A 16488-nucleotide genomic window follows, 5' to 3' on the forward strand; every position below is an offset into this window, starting at 1 on the left:
AAAGCTCAGAGGTGAAGAGAAAGAGAATAGCACAAAAGTAATTTTTGCAGCTTCTCTGAGTCATATCTGCAGCAGTGGGAAACAGAACCAGCGAGGGGGAGAGAGTGAGTGTACTTACGTGAGTATGTGTGAGAGAAAGAGTGTGAGAGATAGACGGGGTGGAGCGGAGTGGAAAGGGGGTTACATGTTGAGGAGCTACTGAGCTCCTTCTGAGAAAGAAAACCCATTACGGTTCCCCAGCTTCATGAAACAAAATTAACGTCTATTTTGGTGAGAGAGGAGCCTGGAGCGGGGGAAAGATGGAGACACAAACACCTTCTCGGCGCTCTGTGGAGCTCCCACTGTGGCAGTGGGTGAGAAAAAGACACACGTCCTTTTTGTTGCTCTTCCTTCTCTGCATTACGTAACAACTCTTCCCTGAGTAATGCTGTCGAGACCTCCAGCGGTCCCTGCCTCTCATCCTGTGAGCTGCGTGACAAGCTACATGTATGTAGCATGCAGTCCCTCCCCCACTTCACAGCCCACTTCACGCTGCACTGCAGGGTCATTTCAGCTGCAAAGCAACAGCCAGACCCAGGTGGAGTATTCTGCAACCACTAGAAGAGATCCACAGCAGAGAGTGTCATCGCTACGCTAGTAAAGCTCTTGAGCCAGATGTGGACAGATTTGCTAGCAAAGCGTGGTAGAGATAAACATTTTACTTCTGCAGAGGTAAAATCTCACATTGAAATCCAATTTGTAGATTTATTCTGTGGGGGAAACATCTCACGTTGAGGAATATTTGTTCCCAGAATCACAACTGTTGGCAGTAGAGCAGCACTCAGGGTGTTTTTACACCTGATAGTCCAGAAGATTCAGTTCGATTTTGGACCAAAACTAAAAGCAGCAAGCAACAAGACGTCCTAAATGATCGCCAACATCACGTTTATTTTACGGTGTTTTCACACCCGACAGTCTGGTAGACTCGGTTCGGTTGGTTGCAACCTTTGTTGCGTTTCACTTTCACACTGCACTGTGTCAAACGATCCAAACTAACACTTAGTTCTCATGTGACGTCACACTTCCAGGAACTTTGTAACCGACGGCCATCTTGGTAGCCAGTTGCTATGGAGTTGCTATGACAACAACAAACAAGCCACAAGCTTAGAACTAGCTCTCCTTTTGTTCCTATCTAGCTCATAAACGACATGTGTCAAACACAAGGCCCGGGGGCCATATATGGTCCTTCATAGCTTCTTATGTGGCCCTAAAGACTCCAGATGTGCTTAAATATTGTTTTATTAATCAAATCAAAGTGTTTACTGTCAAATTACATCAGTCAATACTTGTAATTTTACTGCGATTGTGAAAATTAATGCAAAATCAACAAATCGCATCATTTTTTGGGCTTGTGCATAACAGAGTTTAATGAGAAATTTCCAGAAAAAATGTCAAAAACTTTGGTTTTAAGTGATGCCAACTCCCACCTGCAGGTGGCAGCGTATTTTACTCCTGCACTTTTTTATGAATCATAAACAGCCACATTATACCTAAGCACAAATATTACAGCAGGTCTTGCAAATATTTTTAAATTAGCGCCAGAAAAGGTTTGATTCTTATTGCAAAAAAAAAAAAGAAAATAAGTGAAATTCTGGAGAGACTGATCGATGTGAAAAGAAGTCCAGATTTATTTCATTTTAATTAGCACTTATCAATTGACAGACATATCAAACCATTTGTTAATCGAATTTATTGGTACGTTCTGGCACAACCAGAACCAGATGTTAGGAACATCCGTGATTTTAATGTGTCCCAAAATGAAAATGCGGTTTTTGCCCCTGTCATAAACAAGGACAACTATAACTGAATTACAATTTTTGAGAACTCTACCCACCTCTGTGTAAAGCTAAGATAAATATCAGTGACATTTACTGTTGTACTTATTGCCAATTCTCTAAATCAAGATTAAAACCGTCCTATTTAGAGTTGATTTTGAATCACGATAAATGTAAGTACATATTTAACGCGTATTGATCATTTTAACGACGGCACTTATAATGTAATGTCTCACTGCAAAAACACAAAATATTACCAAGTATTTTTGGTCTTCTTTCTAGTAGTATAAACTGTGAAAAAGGTTCAATCTGTCAATGGAAATAGTAGTTTTTCTTCAGTATTAAGAAATTATTGACTTAGAATAAGCTCCAATAAGTTACTTGTATGTAAGTTTTGTCTTATTTCAAGTGTACCAAGATATTTGCACTAGAAACTAGAGCAAAATTACTTGGTAATATTTTGTGTTTTTGCAGTGCTGTCATTAATTTTCACAACTGTTCACTACATGACGTGTTTATAATGTTTTTACAGCACTTTGAGCTGCCATGTTGCTGAAATAAACGTCAGTGAATGATGCTGTCACCATTGAATGCATTTAAATTTTTACACATTTACCAGAGGAGCAGCTTCATCTGACAGATATGCTCCCAAAATAACAACAACCAAACATCAACCGTGCAGCTTTCCGTGGGCCTGGGCTTGACGTTGAATATTGTTCCCGCTGCAGCCGCAGACTCTTATCGTTCCCGCCGGCGTTGAGAGCCGGAGAGGGACGAAACGGGGGCAGCGTTTGGGACAGCTGCTTGTGGCGCACCGCTGGGAGAAACAAGAGGAGGCAACTTTGTTTTGATGCAGCTTCGACATGGATGACTAACAAAACGGAGACGAGTTACTCAGCCTGAAAGAAAAGAAAAGAAAAAATGGAGGGCTGTGCGCGAGTCGAGGAGGCCAAAACTAATTGGAGAAACAAAACAAAAGCAGGATCTCAGAGCTTCGCTCTCCCTGCCTTGCTTACAGCCTGTTGACAGATGGCGGATCAGTGTGTGTGTTCCACCTTTTCTCTTTCAGTCCGGCGCATGCTGAGGGAGGTCACCCAGTCACTGGCCTCCTCTCCCTGTCATCTTTCCCCCACTTCCACTTCATCCTTCTGCCTCCTCCCCAAATCTGAGCCGCAATTAGACAGTCAGAGGCAGCGGAGGACGGAGAAGTGTGTGTTTATCTCAGATCCATTATTAGAGGAGAGCGGATTGTCACTGACCAGAGCCAACAGGCCCGATTGGATGAGGCTGAGTCACAGCCAGACAGGGACAATATGGCTCCAAAGGCGCGACTCTTTATTAAATGCGACACTCCATATGATGCGCTTGTCTGAGCCTGGATCCAAAGTCGGCCACAACCGCTACAGGCAATTAGACAGGGGAGGATCAGCAAGATCTACATTAGCTATTCATCACTGCATTTAACACCCACATAAATAACTAATATGTGCTTCTGTCTAATGACTAAGTCCACTCCAGGGGGACGGCAGGGAAGCACTCGGCTCTGATCAATCAGGGATTTGGGTAAACCTGAGTCAATCACCGCCAAGCGGATCGGGACCATAAGAAAACAGAATCCAGCTCCAACTGCTGAGATTTTCTGGATGCAGAAGTGCACACTTAGTATTTTACTTAGGAGTGTGTTTTACTTAGGAGTGTGTTTTACTGTGCACCCCTTCACATGAATTCCTGCCTACTCACAAAGCTGAATGCTTGCAGAACAAAAGCCGACTGAGTGCGTGGTTAAGAAAAAGCAAGGACAGATGCTCTCCCTGTGTGCCAAAGCTGTGTGTGTGCGCAGCAATCTGGCTTCAGGTTAGCTGTAAGTTGGAAAATATTTTTTTTTAAAAACAAACAAAAAAACGATAAAAGAAAACCTGCAGTGCCAGTGTTGGGTAGCACAGATAAACAGAACACCGGCATCAGTAAAGATGTGTAAAAAGGCCTTAAAGTAACTCCTCTTAATGCGGTGGCAAACTTCAACACTGAAAAATTTACAAAATCTAATCTTGACGTCCTTTTCTTGGGGAAATTATTGCCCGGCCCAAACATCCTTCTAAAACCATTTAAACAATTATCACATTTTGCACATTTTTGTCTCAACTGTTTCTAAAAACAGAAGCTTCTTTGAAAAAAATTAGTTAAGGTTTTTTCGGTGTCTGGAAAATGAGTCCTTTATAAAACCTCACAATTGTCACAAAGACAGACACTGACCCGTTACCTAGCAACCCCAGCGGAGCTCCAGCTGGATGGATGGGAGGGAGGGATTGATTTGTAGTTCCCGTCTCCCACACAGCACTTATACATCAAATACTTAAATTAATGTTTTTCGTTTGCTTTTAAAAACATCATAGTCCCTGTTTCTGTTGTTTTCCTGTCAGCCCTCCTTCCAGCCTCCAGTGAGGAGCTGAAGAGTTTAATTGAACAAGGAACAAAGGAGTTCTTTAGTCTGTTGGTCTGAGGATTACCGCTGTATTCACTTTACAATGGCTGCTGGAAAAGACAAGTGTTTTATTGTTGACTTTACCATCCAGAAACCATTTGCTGCATTCTTGTTGGTTGTGCGGGAGGCCCTACAAATGCTTTTCAAACATGTACAGTTGTATAATTGCGCATCAGCAGCAGCTTATTTGGATTTAAAGTGACAGAGACCCTAAAACATTTTATTCTGAAAGGAGCTCAAAATAGGCAGAACTGACCAGACTAAAATCTCATCATCTAAGAACAAATGTGTACAAAAAAAAGTAATGAACAAGCTCTGAATAGGCCACAGACTTATCCTGACCTGTTAACGGAAGCATAGTAGGTCGCCTTTAAGTTTATATGTTGAGTTAGAACATCTAATTATTAATCCACTTTGTTTCTCTGGGTTATAAATATCACATAAAACATTCACGTCACCTACTGGCCACCTGGCTGGATCCTTATTTATCTAATATGCGTCAAGGTAATGGAAGAAAAAACAGCTTCAAGGCTCACTGTTAGAGAACAGCAGCAATGGGCGGCAGTTTCCATAGCAACCAATCAAAGCCTTTTCTGTTCAACTATTACAAACACAGACATGTTGAATCAGCTAAACTTTAACTGGAGTCATGTGTTTTTGTGGGAGGACACAACAAATTAGATTTTTGACAACAAAAGCTCCAGTTTGGAGGAAAATATTCTCACGCCTGCTGTTAAACACAGTGGATGACCTGTGATGCTGTGGGCCTCCGTAGAGATGTCAATAACTCTTCAAAACAACAGGAGCCTTTGAATAAAAATCTGGCCAACTTTGCCAGAACATCTCGCCAAAGAAACACGGGAATGGTTCCAATTGGGCACAAAATCAATCAGTCAAGGCAATCCAGTAATACAGCCAGAACTTGGATGATACTTTGGGCCACAAAAAAGAAAATGAATGTCCTAAAGGGCCAGTTGTGGCAGGATGCATTGATAAAAACCATGAAAAAACTGTTAAAATATCAACATCTTTTCACACGGATCAGTCACTCTGAGATTTTGCAATTGTTTTGTGATTTTGTGGTCCTAACTTAGAAATATTCGCAAGGAATTTGCTATATTTGTGCATATGTATGATAGTAAATGTGACCTTTGTCACTCTCCATGTCAATCCCAGACTATAACCTGACATCAAGTTAGCCTGAGGCCGCAGAGAAGTAGAAGTAAGAGACACTGCCACCTGCAGTTTGGAGTTAGCATCGCTTAAATCCAAAGTTTTTGAACAAGTTTCCAATGAACTCACAATTATGAATTAGCGTGGAAAAAAAAAACAGAGAAAAACTGATTTGATTTGATTGATAAAATAATCTGAAGAACTGGCATACGTGTCAAACTAAAGGCTAGGGGGCCAAATACGGCCCGCGATAGCTTTTAATGTGGCCCTCTAGACTCTAAAGGGAGACATAATTAGAACAGTCAAGATAACACTCTGCTTTAATATTATTTTATCAGTCAATTCGATCCAGTTTTTATCTGTTTGCTGCCAAATTACATCAATCGGTTCCTCCAACTTCTTATGAATTATTGAGGAAATAGATGCAAAAAAAATAAAATAAAATCAACAATTTCCAGCACTTTTTCACGCTAAAGCATAATTATGAATTTATTCCAGATTCTTGTCAAAAATTGTGAAAAATATTGGCTCTACCTGATTGTTTACTACCATCTGCAGGTGGCAGTATTTCTTACTTCTACTAAATATTATAATCCATAATAAGTGCAAATATTTCTAAATTACTACTACAAACACTTTTTTATTGCATAAGTTCTCAGTTTCATGCTCAAAAAGTAGTTTTGAAGCAGCTTTATGAATAAATTATGTCCAGTTGGTGCTATGGGAGCCAAAAGACTAACAGTTTTCTGTTATTGTGTAATTGCTAAACCTTTATAAGTCATAACCTCTGTTTCCAGTCTGTTGTTTAGCCAATCTAGTTAAAGGTTTGGTGTGAATTCAAAGTTGTAATAATTTGTTTTTTGTGGTACTACTGCCTTTCTATCATCTCAAACCAGTCTCTCTCCTCTGATGCCAATAACACACTTTTGTTCAATCCAAACAAGTGCCATTAATTGGATATTTTCTCATTTTGAGAGAAATGTTTGTGTGGATCATCCGTTTCTGAAGTACTGGTACCAACAACAATACTACACTCAAAGTCCGATTAATGACGTTTGAACTTCAGCAAGTTGATGCACTGAGTTGCTGTCATGAGATTTAGCTGTTTATATATATATATTTTTTAAGTTATCAACCGTAAATCTTAAAACGGCTCAAAATAGTATCATGTTTTCATCCAGTTAACTTTTCCGTTATTCTAAAAATATAGGAAAAAAAGTCCCAGAAGTGTCCTTGCTGAACTTTTCTTCAACAGAATATTGTTCACACCTACACACACAGGGATGTCAGACATTATTCTACCATTTAAAAATCACCTTGGGCTTTTAACAATTTACCCACAATCCTCCAGTACTGAGTTAATTTTCTCATGGTGCTGCATTAAAATGCCCCCACTGAGATCCAGTGCTTTAATGTGAGGATTATCACCAATGACAAGAAAGGTTGCTGCCTTTCCCTGCCCGTCAGACTGAGGGTTTACCATGGAAATGTTCTGTCAGAGCGGAGATATTCTGGAGACTGCGTCCAGCCATCGAAGGGTGTTTTCACACCTCACAGGCTGGTAGACTCGGTTCTACTGGGGACCAAAATTTGATTCATTTGATACATTTTTAGCTGGTGAGGTTTGCTTTCTCGCTGCATTGGTTCAAATGAACCAAACCAGTTGAACAAAATGTTCCCCTCCTTGCCTGTGGTGGCGCTGCACCAAGAAGCACTTAAGGAAGCAGCAGAAAAACCTTTAACCCTTTGGAGTCTTGGGTCTAAATGGCCGTTTTGGTCTAATTTTGAATTTACCCTTATATTTTCACCATAAAAACTATTTACCTTACCTTGTTTGGTATCATTATTTTCAGAACATCCTAAAATTTGTGATTTTACAGTGTTTGTTTCATTTTGACAAAATTTATTATCACATTGGAGCAAAAAACACACACAGAAACATGACGTCATGCCTGCCACAGGGCGGGCGTTGACCTCAAAAGGTTAAAGGAAACACAGAGCGCAACTTCCTTCTTCACAAACGTAAACAAAAATGAAGTAGTATCAGATTTTGGCAGTTGTAGGATTTCTCATGTCTTTGGTAAAACTGAAGACAAGGTAAAGCTAAACTGTGATTGTTTTGGTCTGAGAAGACCCTGTGCTGAAGTTCACTTCCTGCTTTTGGTGCAGTTTGCATGCACATACGCTTCAGACTAAACATGGCTAGTGTAAAATGTTTTCATCAACTGAAACACTTTGAGGCTGTTTTCACACCTGATCGTCCAGCAGACTCGGTTCAATTGGGGACCAGAATTACAACATTTGTAAAATTTTTAGTTGGGTGGCTCACTTTCAAATTCTGTTGTCAAATTAACCAAACTAATTGAATAACCTGTTCCCCTCCTCGTCTGTGGGGGCGCTGCACCAAGAACTACTGAAGGAAACAACATAAAAACCTCCAAAGAAGACATGAGTGCAACTTCCTTCTACACAAAATGCAAACAAAATTAGAGTGGCATCAGATTTTAGTGGTTGTAGGATTTCTCTTTTGTCTTAGCTAAAAGATCATAACCCATTTCTCCCGCTAGCGCTGCACTCTCGCGTTTGTTTTGGTTGTATTTACCCAGAATGCCCAGCGCTACAGTTCACCTCCTGCTTTTGGAGTGGTCTCCAGTTCACTCACCTTTCACATTTACATTCGAACCGCACCAGAATTCACTTTAACAGAAGCGAGACCAAAGCGGATCAGAGTTCACGCCTCCCAAAACGAACTGGACTTTCTAGACAAACGAACTAGAGTTCAGTTAAAGCGGCCTGAACATGGCTGGTGTGAATGCAGCCCAAGTTAGATCATCCTGATTAGTCTACAGAGAAGAGAAAATGAGGCGCCTGTGTTTGGTGGACTTACTTCCTGCGTGCGCTGGAGCTGGTGTTGGTGTCTGTGCTGTCAGTGCGTTCCAGCCGGTCCCGGTCCATGTTGGAGGAACCGCAGGAAAGGCCTCGCGTCAGTCTAGCGTGGCTCCTCCGCTCTCTGCTGGGCCCTGGAGTTGTGGCTGATCCAGATGTCACCTGAGGCGTTGAGGTGCCACCACTCCCGCTGCAGCCTCCGCCACCGCCTGGTTGGACCGGAAGGGTCAGAGGCTGGCTGTGGTTGTGGTTCTGCTCTGGGGTGTCAGCCCCCCGTGGGCCACGCTCCAGCCTCAGGTCCTGGTTTTCCTGACTGACCCGGTCCAGCTGGCCCTCCAGCTCCTCAATGCGCCGGCGCTGCGTCTCGAGGAGCTTGGCCTGGCTCTCGATGATGTTGTTGAGCTCCAGTAGGTACTCCACGGCCCGGTTGGGGCTCTCCGGGTTGGACTCCATGGTGGGAGCCTTCCTCTTGGTGTGTGTGAACACCACCAGCTGGAGTTTCGCCTCCACCCTCCCCACCAGCCCTGATGAGTTGGGGGGAGGGAGGGCCCAAGAAAGTCTCTGCTGAAGTTTAACTATTTACCTTTGGTGTTCAGAGACAGAAAGTCACAAAGGTGAAGGGATGGAGAGTTTCAGAATGACTACATATCCCTAAGGATGAGCATTATAGCATGTTACACCATGAAGAGTGTTCAAAGCTCAAAATGAAGCTCAGGACGCTGGTGATAGTCTGGTTTCCTGAAGTTGTAGTCATTTTGACTCCACCATAGAGAAGGTCAAGAGTTTGAGACATCATGATTCACAATTTACAGATAAAACATGAAAAACAACAAGAGATCATCCGGTGGAGGGAGAAACAAGGGTAACTAATGACTTACAAGGATTTCTGGGTTTTAAGTTTCCTGACAGATTTAAAAAGAGATCATCAAGTTACACCATTAATAGCTTTAATGGTATCAGTTTTTACTAAATTATAAATATGGGTAAAAAGCACACTTCTTGGACAGACAGGGGAAGGGGGTTGGGGAAAGTGGTGCGGGTTGTGATTTACCAATTTCTTATCAGGCGCTGTCAATCATTACATAACAGAGAAAAATCAGCTCCCTCCCACGTTGAGTGTCCCCGCAGTACATCTTCTCCGCTTTCAACCCATGATTTAAAAATGTCTTCAAAGCGCAAGAAGTACGCAGACTTAGATTGGGAAGTTCATCCTGGGAGTCCAGATCCTCTCCCCCCAACAGGTCCGAGCAAAAAAGGAAAACAAACCCCAAAATACTACATCCCGGGGTTTTTAAATGCAAATCCAAAACTGAACGTCTCTGGTCTTTTCCTCCACTTTCCCTCCAGATTAAGCATTAACGCACAAGTTGTTGCCTTAAAGGGGAATAAAAAAAACTACCTGGACTATTTTCATGGTCCAAATCCTAAAACTGCACTTCTGTGTCTGCAGCCTTCGCTGCTGATATAAATTGGGTCTAAAGAGTTCACCAAGCCGCTTTTCTTACTTATGTGCTCTTCAGCTGCTTCAGGTTCTCCGTCTGTGCAGAAATGAGGTGGCGATGATGCTTTTCCTCTCAGCAGGCGAGGAGGCAGAGAGGTTTCTCTGTTTGCGCGTCTCATAAGCAGGGAAAAAAGCGTTTGGCTTCTCCACAGGAGCGCGTCTCCGTCAGGTTTCCACACGGAACATAATGAACATCCGGTAGGGACTTTCACAATAAAATACAACCTGGCAGGGGCACACTGAAATTATGATTTCACTGATTAAACTGCAGCCATAGGCTCACACTGCAGCTTGAAGTGACCCAAATCCGATTGTTTGTAAAATCGGATTTTTCTTTTTCTTTGGCGCGGTCGAACTTCCGACTTGTACGTTATCTCCGGTGTGAACGTCAAACAACCTGGAAGTGTTCCGCATGCGCACTGAAGGGCGCGATAACGTCACACGGACAGCGTGTGACGTTATCATGTTCCAGTTTTCATATGCCAACTGCCATAAAAAAGAAAGTGCTCTTTGTTTAAAATGAACAAAACATCTGATGCAAACTCAAATCTGGAAGTTGGCGGTAATGAACGTTAAGCTGTTTCCAACCACCATAAAATAGAAGAAGAAGAAGACACAGTGCTCAATGTTTGCGGAAGTAAATATGTATGCTAACGGTGTAGCATAGCTTACGCTTTTAAAGTTGTTGACCGACCGGAGCATCATATTAACAACTTAAACCTCATTATTGTCCGCCATGTTGTTGTTTTTCCTCCCTCTTGCGCGTGTCAGGGCGCAGAGTAGTGACGTTGGTCGCGTGTCAACGCGACCTGACCGTTAAGATTCAGGTCACATTTGAAGAGGTCAAGCAGCCTGGGTCGCATTAAAATGAATCCGATCTGTGTTGTTCAGACCGTCATGAACAGATACAGGTCGCATTAAGGAAAAAAATAAAATACAAAATAAAATGAAATAAAAAATCGTAATTGGGTCACTTCAGTGTGAACGCAATCTTAGATTTCAATAAACAGTGGGTCAAAAATATGAATATTTACTGAATTTGGCTAAATACAGCAAACATTTTAAAAGTTATAAGAAATCCTGTTCTTATAACTGAGAATAAATGTGTTAAATTCTCCCCCCAAAATTTTGAAAACTAGATGTTGTTCTTTTAATAAGGTAAACATGAATGACATCCCTACAAACAAAAAATTGGACTATTTTATTTTCTTGATTTTACCTTTTTTTTCTTTTGGCCCGCACATACTTTTCAATGGACAATTTTGGCTCAAAACGTTTGGACACCGATGCTTTATACCAAGCCTGTTTGTGTATTTTATTTTGAAAGTCCCGTTTGAATCTCATGTTTCGTCTGTCTAGCTTTGCTTCGCCCAGTAAATCCAGTAAGGAGAGAACAACATAACCAGTGCAGTTCTGCTCCTATTGCGCTGATTATTTCTCTATATTTAAAAGCCCAAGACTTGGTTTCAAAGTTTTCTTTTTACTGTATTATCACGCATCATCATCATCATCATCATCATATAAAACAAAGCTTTTCTTTTTTGTTTTTATCCTTATTTCTCGCTTCAGCTGACTTGAACAGAAGGATGTGGCTTACAGGAGATAAGAGAGGGAAAAATGCCTCAGAGCGATGTTATTTTTAGAGCTCATATGTGAACTGAAACGCAGTTAATTCACCTGCTCGCTCTCTCTCTCTCTCGCTCTGACACAGTAAAAAAAATAAATAAAAATAAACAACAACAAAAAAAACCATCTGATATTCTCGGTTTGGTTTAATAACTAAAATCCTGCTATTTACCCCAAAAACATAAAATATGTTTCATCTGCAGGCTATAACTTCTTTTTCTATTTCTAATAATGTCGCAGAGACAAAAAAAAAAAAAAATAGAGTAAAAAAAAAAAAAAGAAATAAAACAAATTTCATCTTCTGTCCAAACTCTGTAATGCATTTTTGCTGCCATCTGCTGTCTGTTAACGAGGCTCCAAAAACATTAATAATAACACGCAGACATTCAAGTCAATGCAAAAAAAAAATTGCTTCTGCACTTTATTTCCACTTTACAGTTCAGCCAATTTCAAAATGAACATATATATATTAAAAAATAACAATATTAGCAAACATTATAAAATAGGCAAAGCTACAGTGTGTTGGAGAATATAACATGATCGTCTGGTCATTTGCAGCACATCAATGCGATCAAGTGGCCTGGAAACAGTAGGTAAAGTTGATTTATGCTTTTTGGAGATGACTGGTAGTAATAACAGTCTGTGTCTCTTAATGCAGCTGCAGAAAATCAACATAATATTGCTGTAGCGTTAACATAATAAAGCAGGTCCACATCGTGCTGTGAAGAGCAGCTTCTCACCCGAATGGCTTTTCTAGAGCAAAGTGTCACAAAACCTGAGTATATAAAAAAAAGAAAAAGACAAATCTTCTTTATTATTATTTAAATAGAAAAATAACATCTCACAGTGTCCATTCAGGTTGATTCCTTTAAGTCATAATAATTTAAAAAGAGAGCAACAGAAAATGATGTGCTAGTTCACCATCTCAGAGCTCAGGTTCCGCAGATATTTTATTTTTTTTATTTTTTGGCATGGCTGAAATTCCTCAACGGTCCACCCATCCGTAGTCTTAGACACCTCAGATTAAAAGATTTTCACAGTAAGAAAAATCAGTGGTTAGGATAAAGTGGTTTGTTACCAAGGCAACTGTACGTGGCACGATGGGCACAGCACTCTCAGGAATCTAGATATTGTTTTTTTTTGTTTGTTTTTTCTCTTTTTCTTCTGACCCCACATACACAATAACAACAGTACTGGAAATATGAATACACACGCCAGGTGCATATTTTTTGGCATCCTTTGCTAACGGTTTAACTCTGAAACACTCAAGCAGCATTTTACAAAACATTCACTTAATACTATTACAGGTGCTACATTTGTTTGTGTGTGTCTGTTTACAACAGGTGGGATTTTTCACATCATTGCACAGTAATAAATAGGAACATATGCCTGTTATCTGTAGTACATGTTTACAGTGCCTTGAAAAAGTATTCCCACCCTTTAACCTCATTAGATTTTTGGTGGCCTACTCCAATCCAGCTCAACCAAATGAATGACTCATTTCCAGGCTTCTGCAGAATGTAATTACTGCTGATTCAGGAGTTTCGTCTTGTGATTCAGGAAGCAGGGATGCATCTAAAAGTTGCTCTGAATGACTGGAATTGGGCAACCATGTTTCACAACAAGCTTCAGCAACTTTAATTGGGATGTCTGTGACAGCAGAAAAACGAGCAAACACATTCAAACTTGTTCAAACTGCTTCCCCCTTTCTAATGCCGCCCTGGGCAACTGCCATACCCAAAACAATCACTGAAAGTAATGCACTGTTTTCTAATTTTTACGAAATAATTCAAAATTAGCATAAATTGAGGTGTTCAGTGAATTTAGCAGAGGTTTGTAAGAGAATAAAACAAGAAAAAGACCAAAAAAACACAGCAGATGGAAAAGTTTCACAGGTCATAGGTTACAGAAAACAGGGCAGGACAAAACGTCACTGCGTTGCCGCCTTACAATTTTATGCAATTTTAATATTGCTCAGACTTTTTAGATTGCTAGCCACATACAAGGGATGCTAATCCTTCTTAAGAGGAGTCTGTTAGTTTTTTTAAACTACTTTTTAACCAGAAGTTGTTTCGTAATTGCAACATTCATAAACATTACATGGTGCTTTTTTAAAACATCGTGCAACCCTTCGGCAAACCTACCAAATCATCCATGATAAACTGAGTCACGGCATGGAGAGCATCAATCAGAGAACAAAGTACGCAGAAGATTTTTTTCGTCATCTTGTTTCAGTTTACTACAAGACATGTTAGAGACGCTCCTAACATGGAGGAAGGTGCTTTGGTCAAATGAAGCCAAAATTTAGTTTTATAGCCTACATGCAAATTTAAATGTGTCAGAAAACCAACACGGCCATCATGAAACACGGTGGTGGCAGCATCAAGCTCTTTTCTTCAGCGTCACAGCAGATGGGAGAACGGATGAAGCTACATGCAGGACTTTGACCTTCCAACAGAAAAACAACCAGCCAGACAAAGTCGTGTTTTTAAAAGTGACCTATTACGGTTCCTTTAACAGATTAGAATTAATCTAAGGTTACAAAAAATGTTTTCATCACATTTTTTCACATACTTTCAGAATGAGCTGTTTTAGGGCCTCCTGTCTCTTTAAATCCAAATAAACAGCTGCTGTTGGTCACCCTCCAGCTCAACGTTTACACTCCCACGTAAAAATGGCTGCAAACAGATGCACATTTATACAACTGTACATCTTTGAAAAGCAGAAGTAGAGCCTCCTGCACAACCAACAAGAATGTAGCAAGAGGTTTCTAAATGGTAAGTCAGCAACAAAACACTTGCCTTTTCCAGCAGCCATTGTACAGCAGTAAATCCAGCTGACCAAAAGTCCTGGAGCACCGCTTGGGTTGCTAGGTAACAGCGCAGCGTTTGCAGGAGATGTTTCTGAAACGGCTAATTTTCCAAACACTAAAAAATATTAACTTGTTGCCAGAAAACAGCTGGGCATTCTCATTAAGTGCTTGGGTTGTTTTTTTTGGAAGCAGTAGAGACACAAATGGAAGTAGAAAAAATGCAAAATGTGATTTTTGCATTATAAGTCTCCTTCAATTAACTTATTTATGCATCAGAATGGCCTAGTCAAAGAATCAATTGGAGTTGTTACCCTAAAAGACAAAGCTAATGTCAAGTCAGGGGGAGGGGATAAACACAAATTCACGCCACACTTTTCAGCTCTTTATTTTTAAAACATTTCGTCTGTCACATTGGTAATAAATAAAACGCTGCATTTTGTGGTTGGGTTGACACAAAATGTGAAAAGATTCTGGGGATGTGAATACTTTTGGAAGGCACTGTATATTTATTTATGTGTTCACAAAAGCTGGGAACCAATTTTCACATCATCGCACAACAATGAAAACTGTCAGTTATTTGTAAGATATATGTATATATATGTGTGTATCTGTTTGGTGCATATATTCAAATATATGATTTTTTCATTAAAGGTATACAAATCAGAGCTTCTCCAATTATAATATTTACAATAAACTCTTAACTTATTTCTTTACAGATATTTACAGAATAGGGGAGCTTCAAAAAGGGTTTCACACACACACACACACACTGAGACAGTTACTGTACACACACACACACACACACACACACACGCAGCGGAGTGCATATGGACGGCTGATAGTCTCGGACAGTCGCAGCATTTTTATTGCTCAGTATCTTCATGAGGTAAAAAGTCTTTGCTGTAATCAAAAGTGGCCAGAGGGAAGCAGAAGAAGTGGAGACGCTGCAAAAGCACAAAATGTTACCAAGTAATTTTGGTCTAATTTCTACTGCAGATATCTTAGTAAACTTGAAATAAGGCATAACTAACTTACAAGTAGCTTTTCAGCATTTTAAGTAAATAATTGATTAATATTGATAAATACTTGCCAGTTCCACTAGTAGCAAGACATTTTTACCTTGTTATAAGTGAAATATACAGATTAGGACCAAAGAGGGGGGGATCTGACTTTCCTCTCTGAATTCAGTTTTGCTTTTTTCTCTGAATTTTTTAATTTTTTCTCTGAATTTAGATTTTTCTTAAAATCTGGACTTTTTTTAAAATCAGAATTTTGACTTTTTTTCTTTCTCAGAATTATTTTTTTTTTCTTAGAATTTTTGATCAGAATTCAGATTTTTTCTTATTCTTCCATAGAAATAATCTATCAGTGGAAATAGTATTTTTCTTTTAAATTAACATTACCGTAAGAAATAACTTTGTTTATTGTTTTTATTGCGCTACGTTTCATAGAGTCAAACTACTATTTCATGAGCACCAGGACGTTTGGCACTAGAAACTCGACCAGAGACACTTGGGAATATTTTGTGTTTTTGCAGTGTGGGTCAGTAACTGAAGGTAGGTTGAAATGTGCAGCAGCGTTCTGGAAAAACGTTTACAACGTTTGGTGGAGGCTCAAACCGAAATGTGGCGCGTCGTCGTCCAGAGATGAGCTGCAGAAAGGCACAAAGAATATGAGCTGCAGGTTTAAAGTGACTCAGACTGTTGGTGCAAGTGGAGATGGAACAGAATCTGATGCCGCGTCGTTTAAATGCTGCGTGTTTTATCTCTTATTAACAGTCAGGAGACAGCGCTGCTGCTTCTTCTTCTTCTCGTGTTGCTCATCCTCAAACTGAACCAGCCTCTGCTGACCCGGTACCAGCCACGGACCGGGCAGCGCGGCGGCGGCCAGCGAGAGCCCTGAAATGCTGGCGGCGGAGATGCTGGCGTCTGATTGGCTGTCTCCAGACTCCGACGCGGCGTCGCCCAGCTGGTTCTCAGACAGCGTGGAGGCGAGGAAGGAGAACGACTCTCTGTGCGACTCTGGACCCGCCACGGTGACACCTGGTAAGGGCCGATCAGAGATGAACGACTCTGGGCCGCAGTCTTCCTCCTCCTCCTCTTCGTCGTCCCTCCTCAGGCCCCGGTATTCTGCCGCCATGTTCCAGTTTTCGTCAGTTTCCTCCTCCCGGTTTTCCTTCGGTCTGGGGAGTCTG

General features: G+C 40.7%; 1 protein-coding gene across 2 annotated transcripts in view; it reads right to left on the reverse strand.

Moving 5' to 3' along the window:
* iqsec2 (IQ motif and Sec7 domain 2) overlaps positions 1 to 10015 on the reverse strand; it is a 48880-nt gene extending 38865 nt beyond the window's left edge. For both annotated transcript variants that reach the window (XM_014473167.2, XM_023333477.1), the window contains exon 1: positions 8357 to 10015. In XM_014473167.2, the coding sequence (XP_014328653.2) occupies positions 8357 to 8808 (452 nt within the window). In that variant the 5' untranslated portion in view covers positions 8809 to 10015. The remainder of the gene's footprint in view (positions 1 to 8356) is intronic.
* Between the last annotated feature and the right edge of the window lie 6473 nt (positions 10016 to 16488).

The sequence above is a fragment of the Xiphophorus maculatus genome, chromosome 1 (genome assembly GCF_002775205.1).
Source record: "Xiphophorus maculatus strain JP 163 A chromosome 1, X_maculatus-5.0-male, whole genome shotgun sequence".
In the NCBI taxonomy this organism is placed as follows: Eukaryota; Metazoa; Chordata; class Actinopteri; order Cyprinodontiformes; family Poeciliidae; genus Xiphophorus; species Xiphophorus maculatus.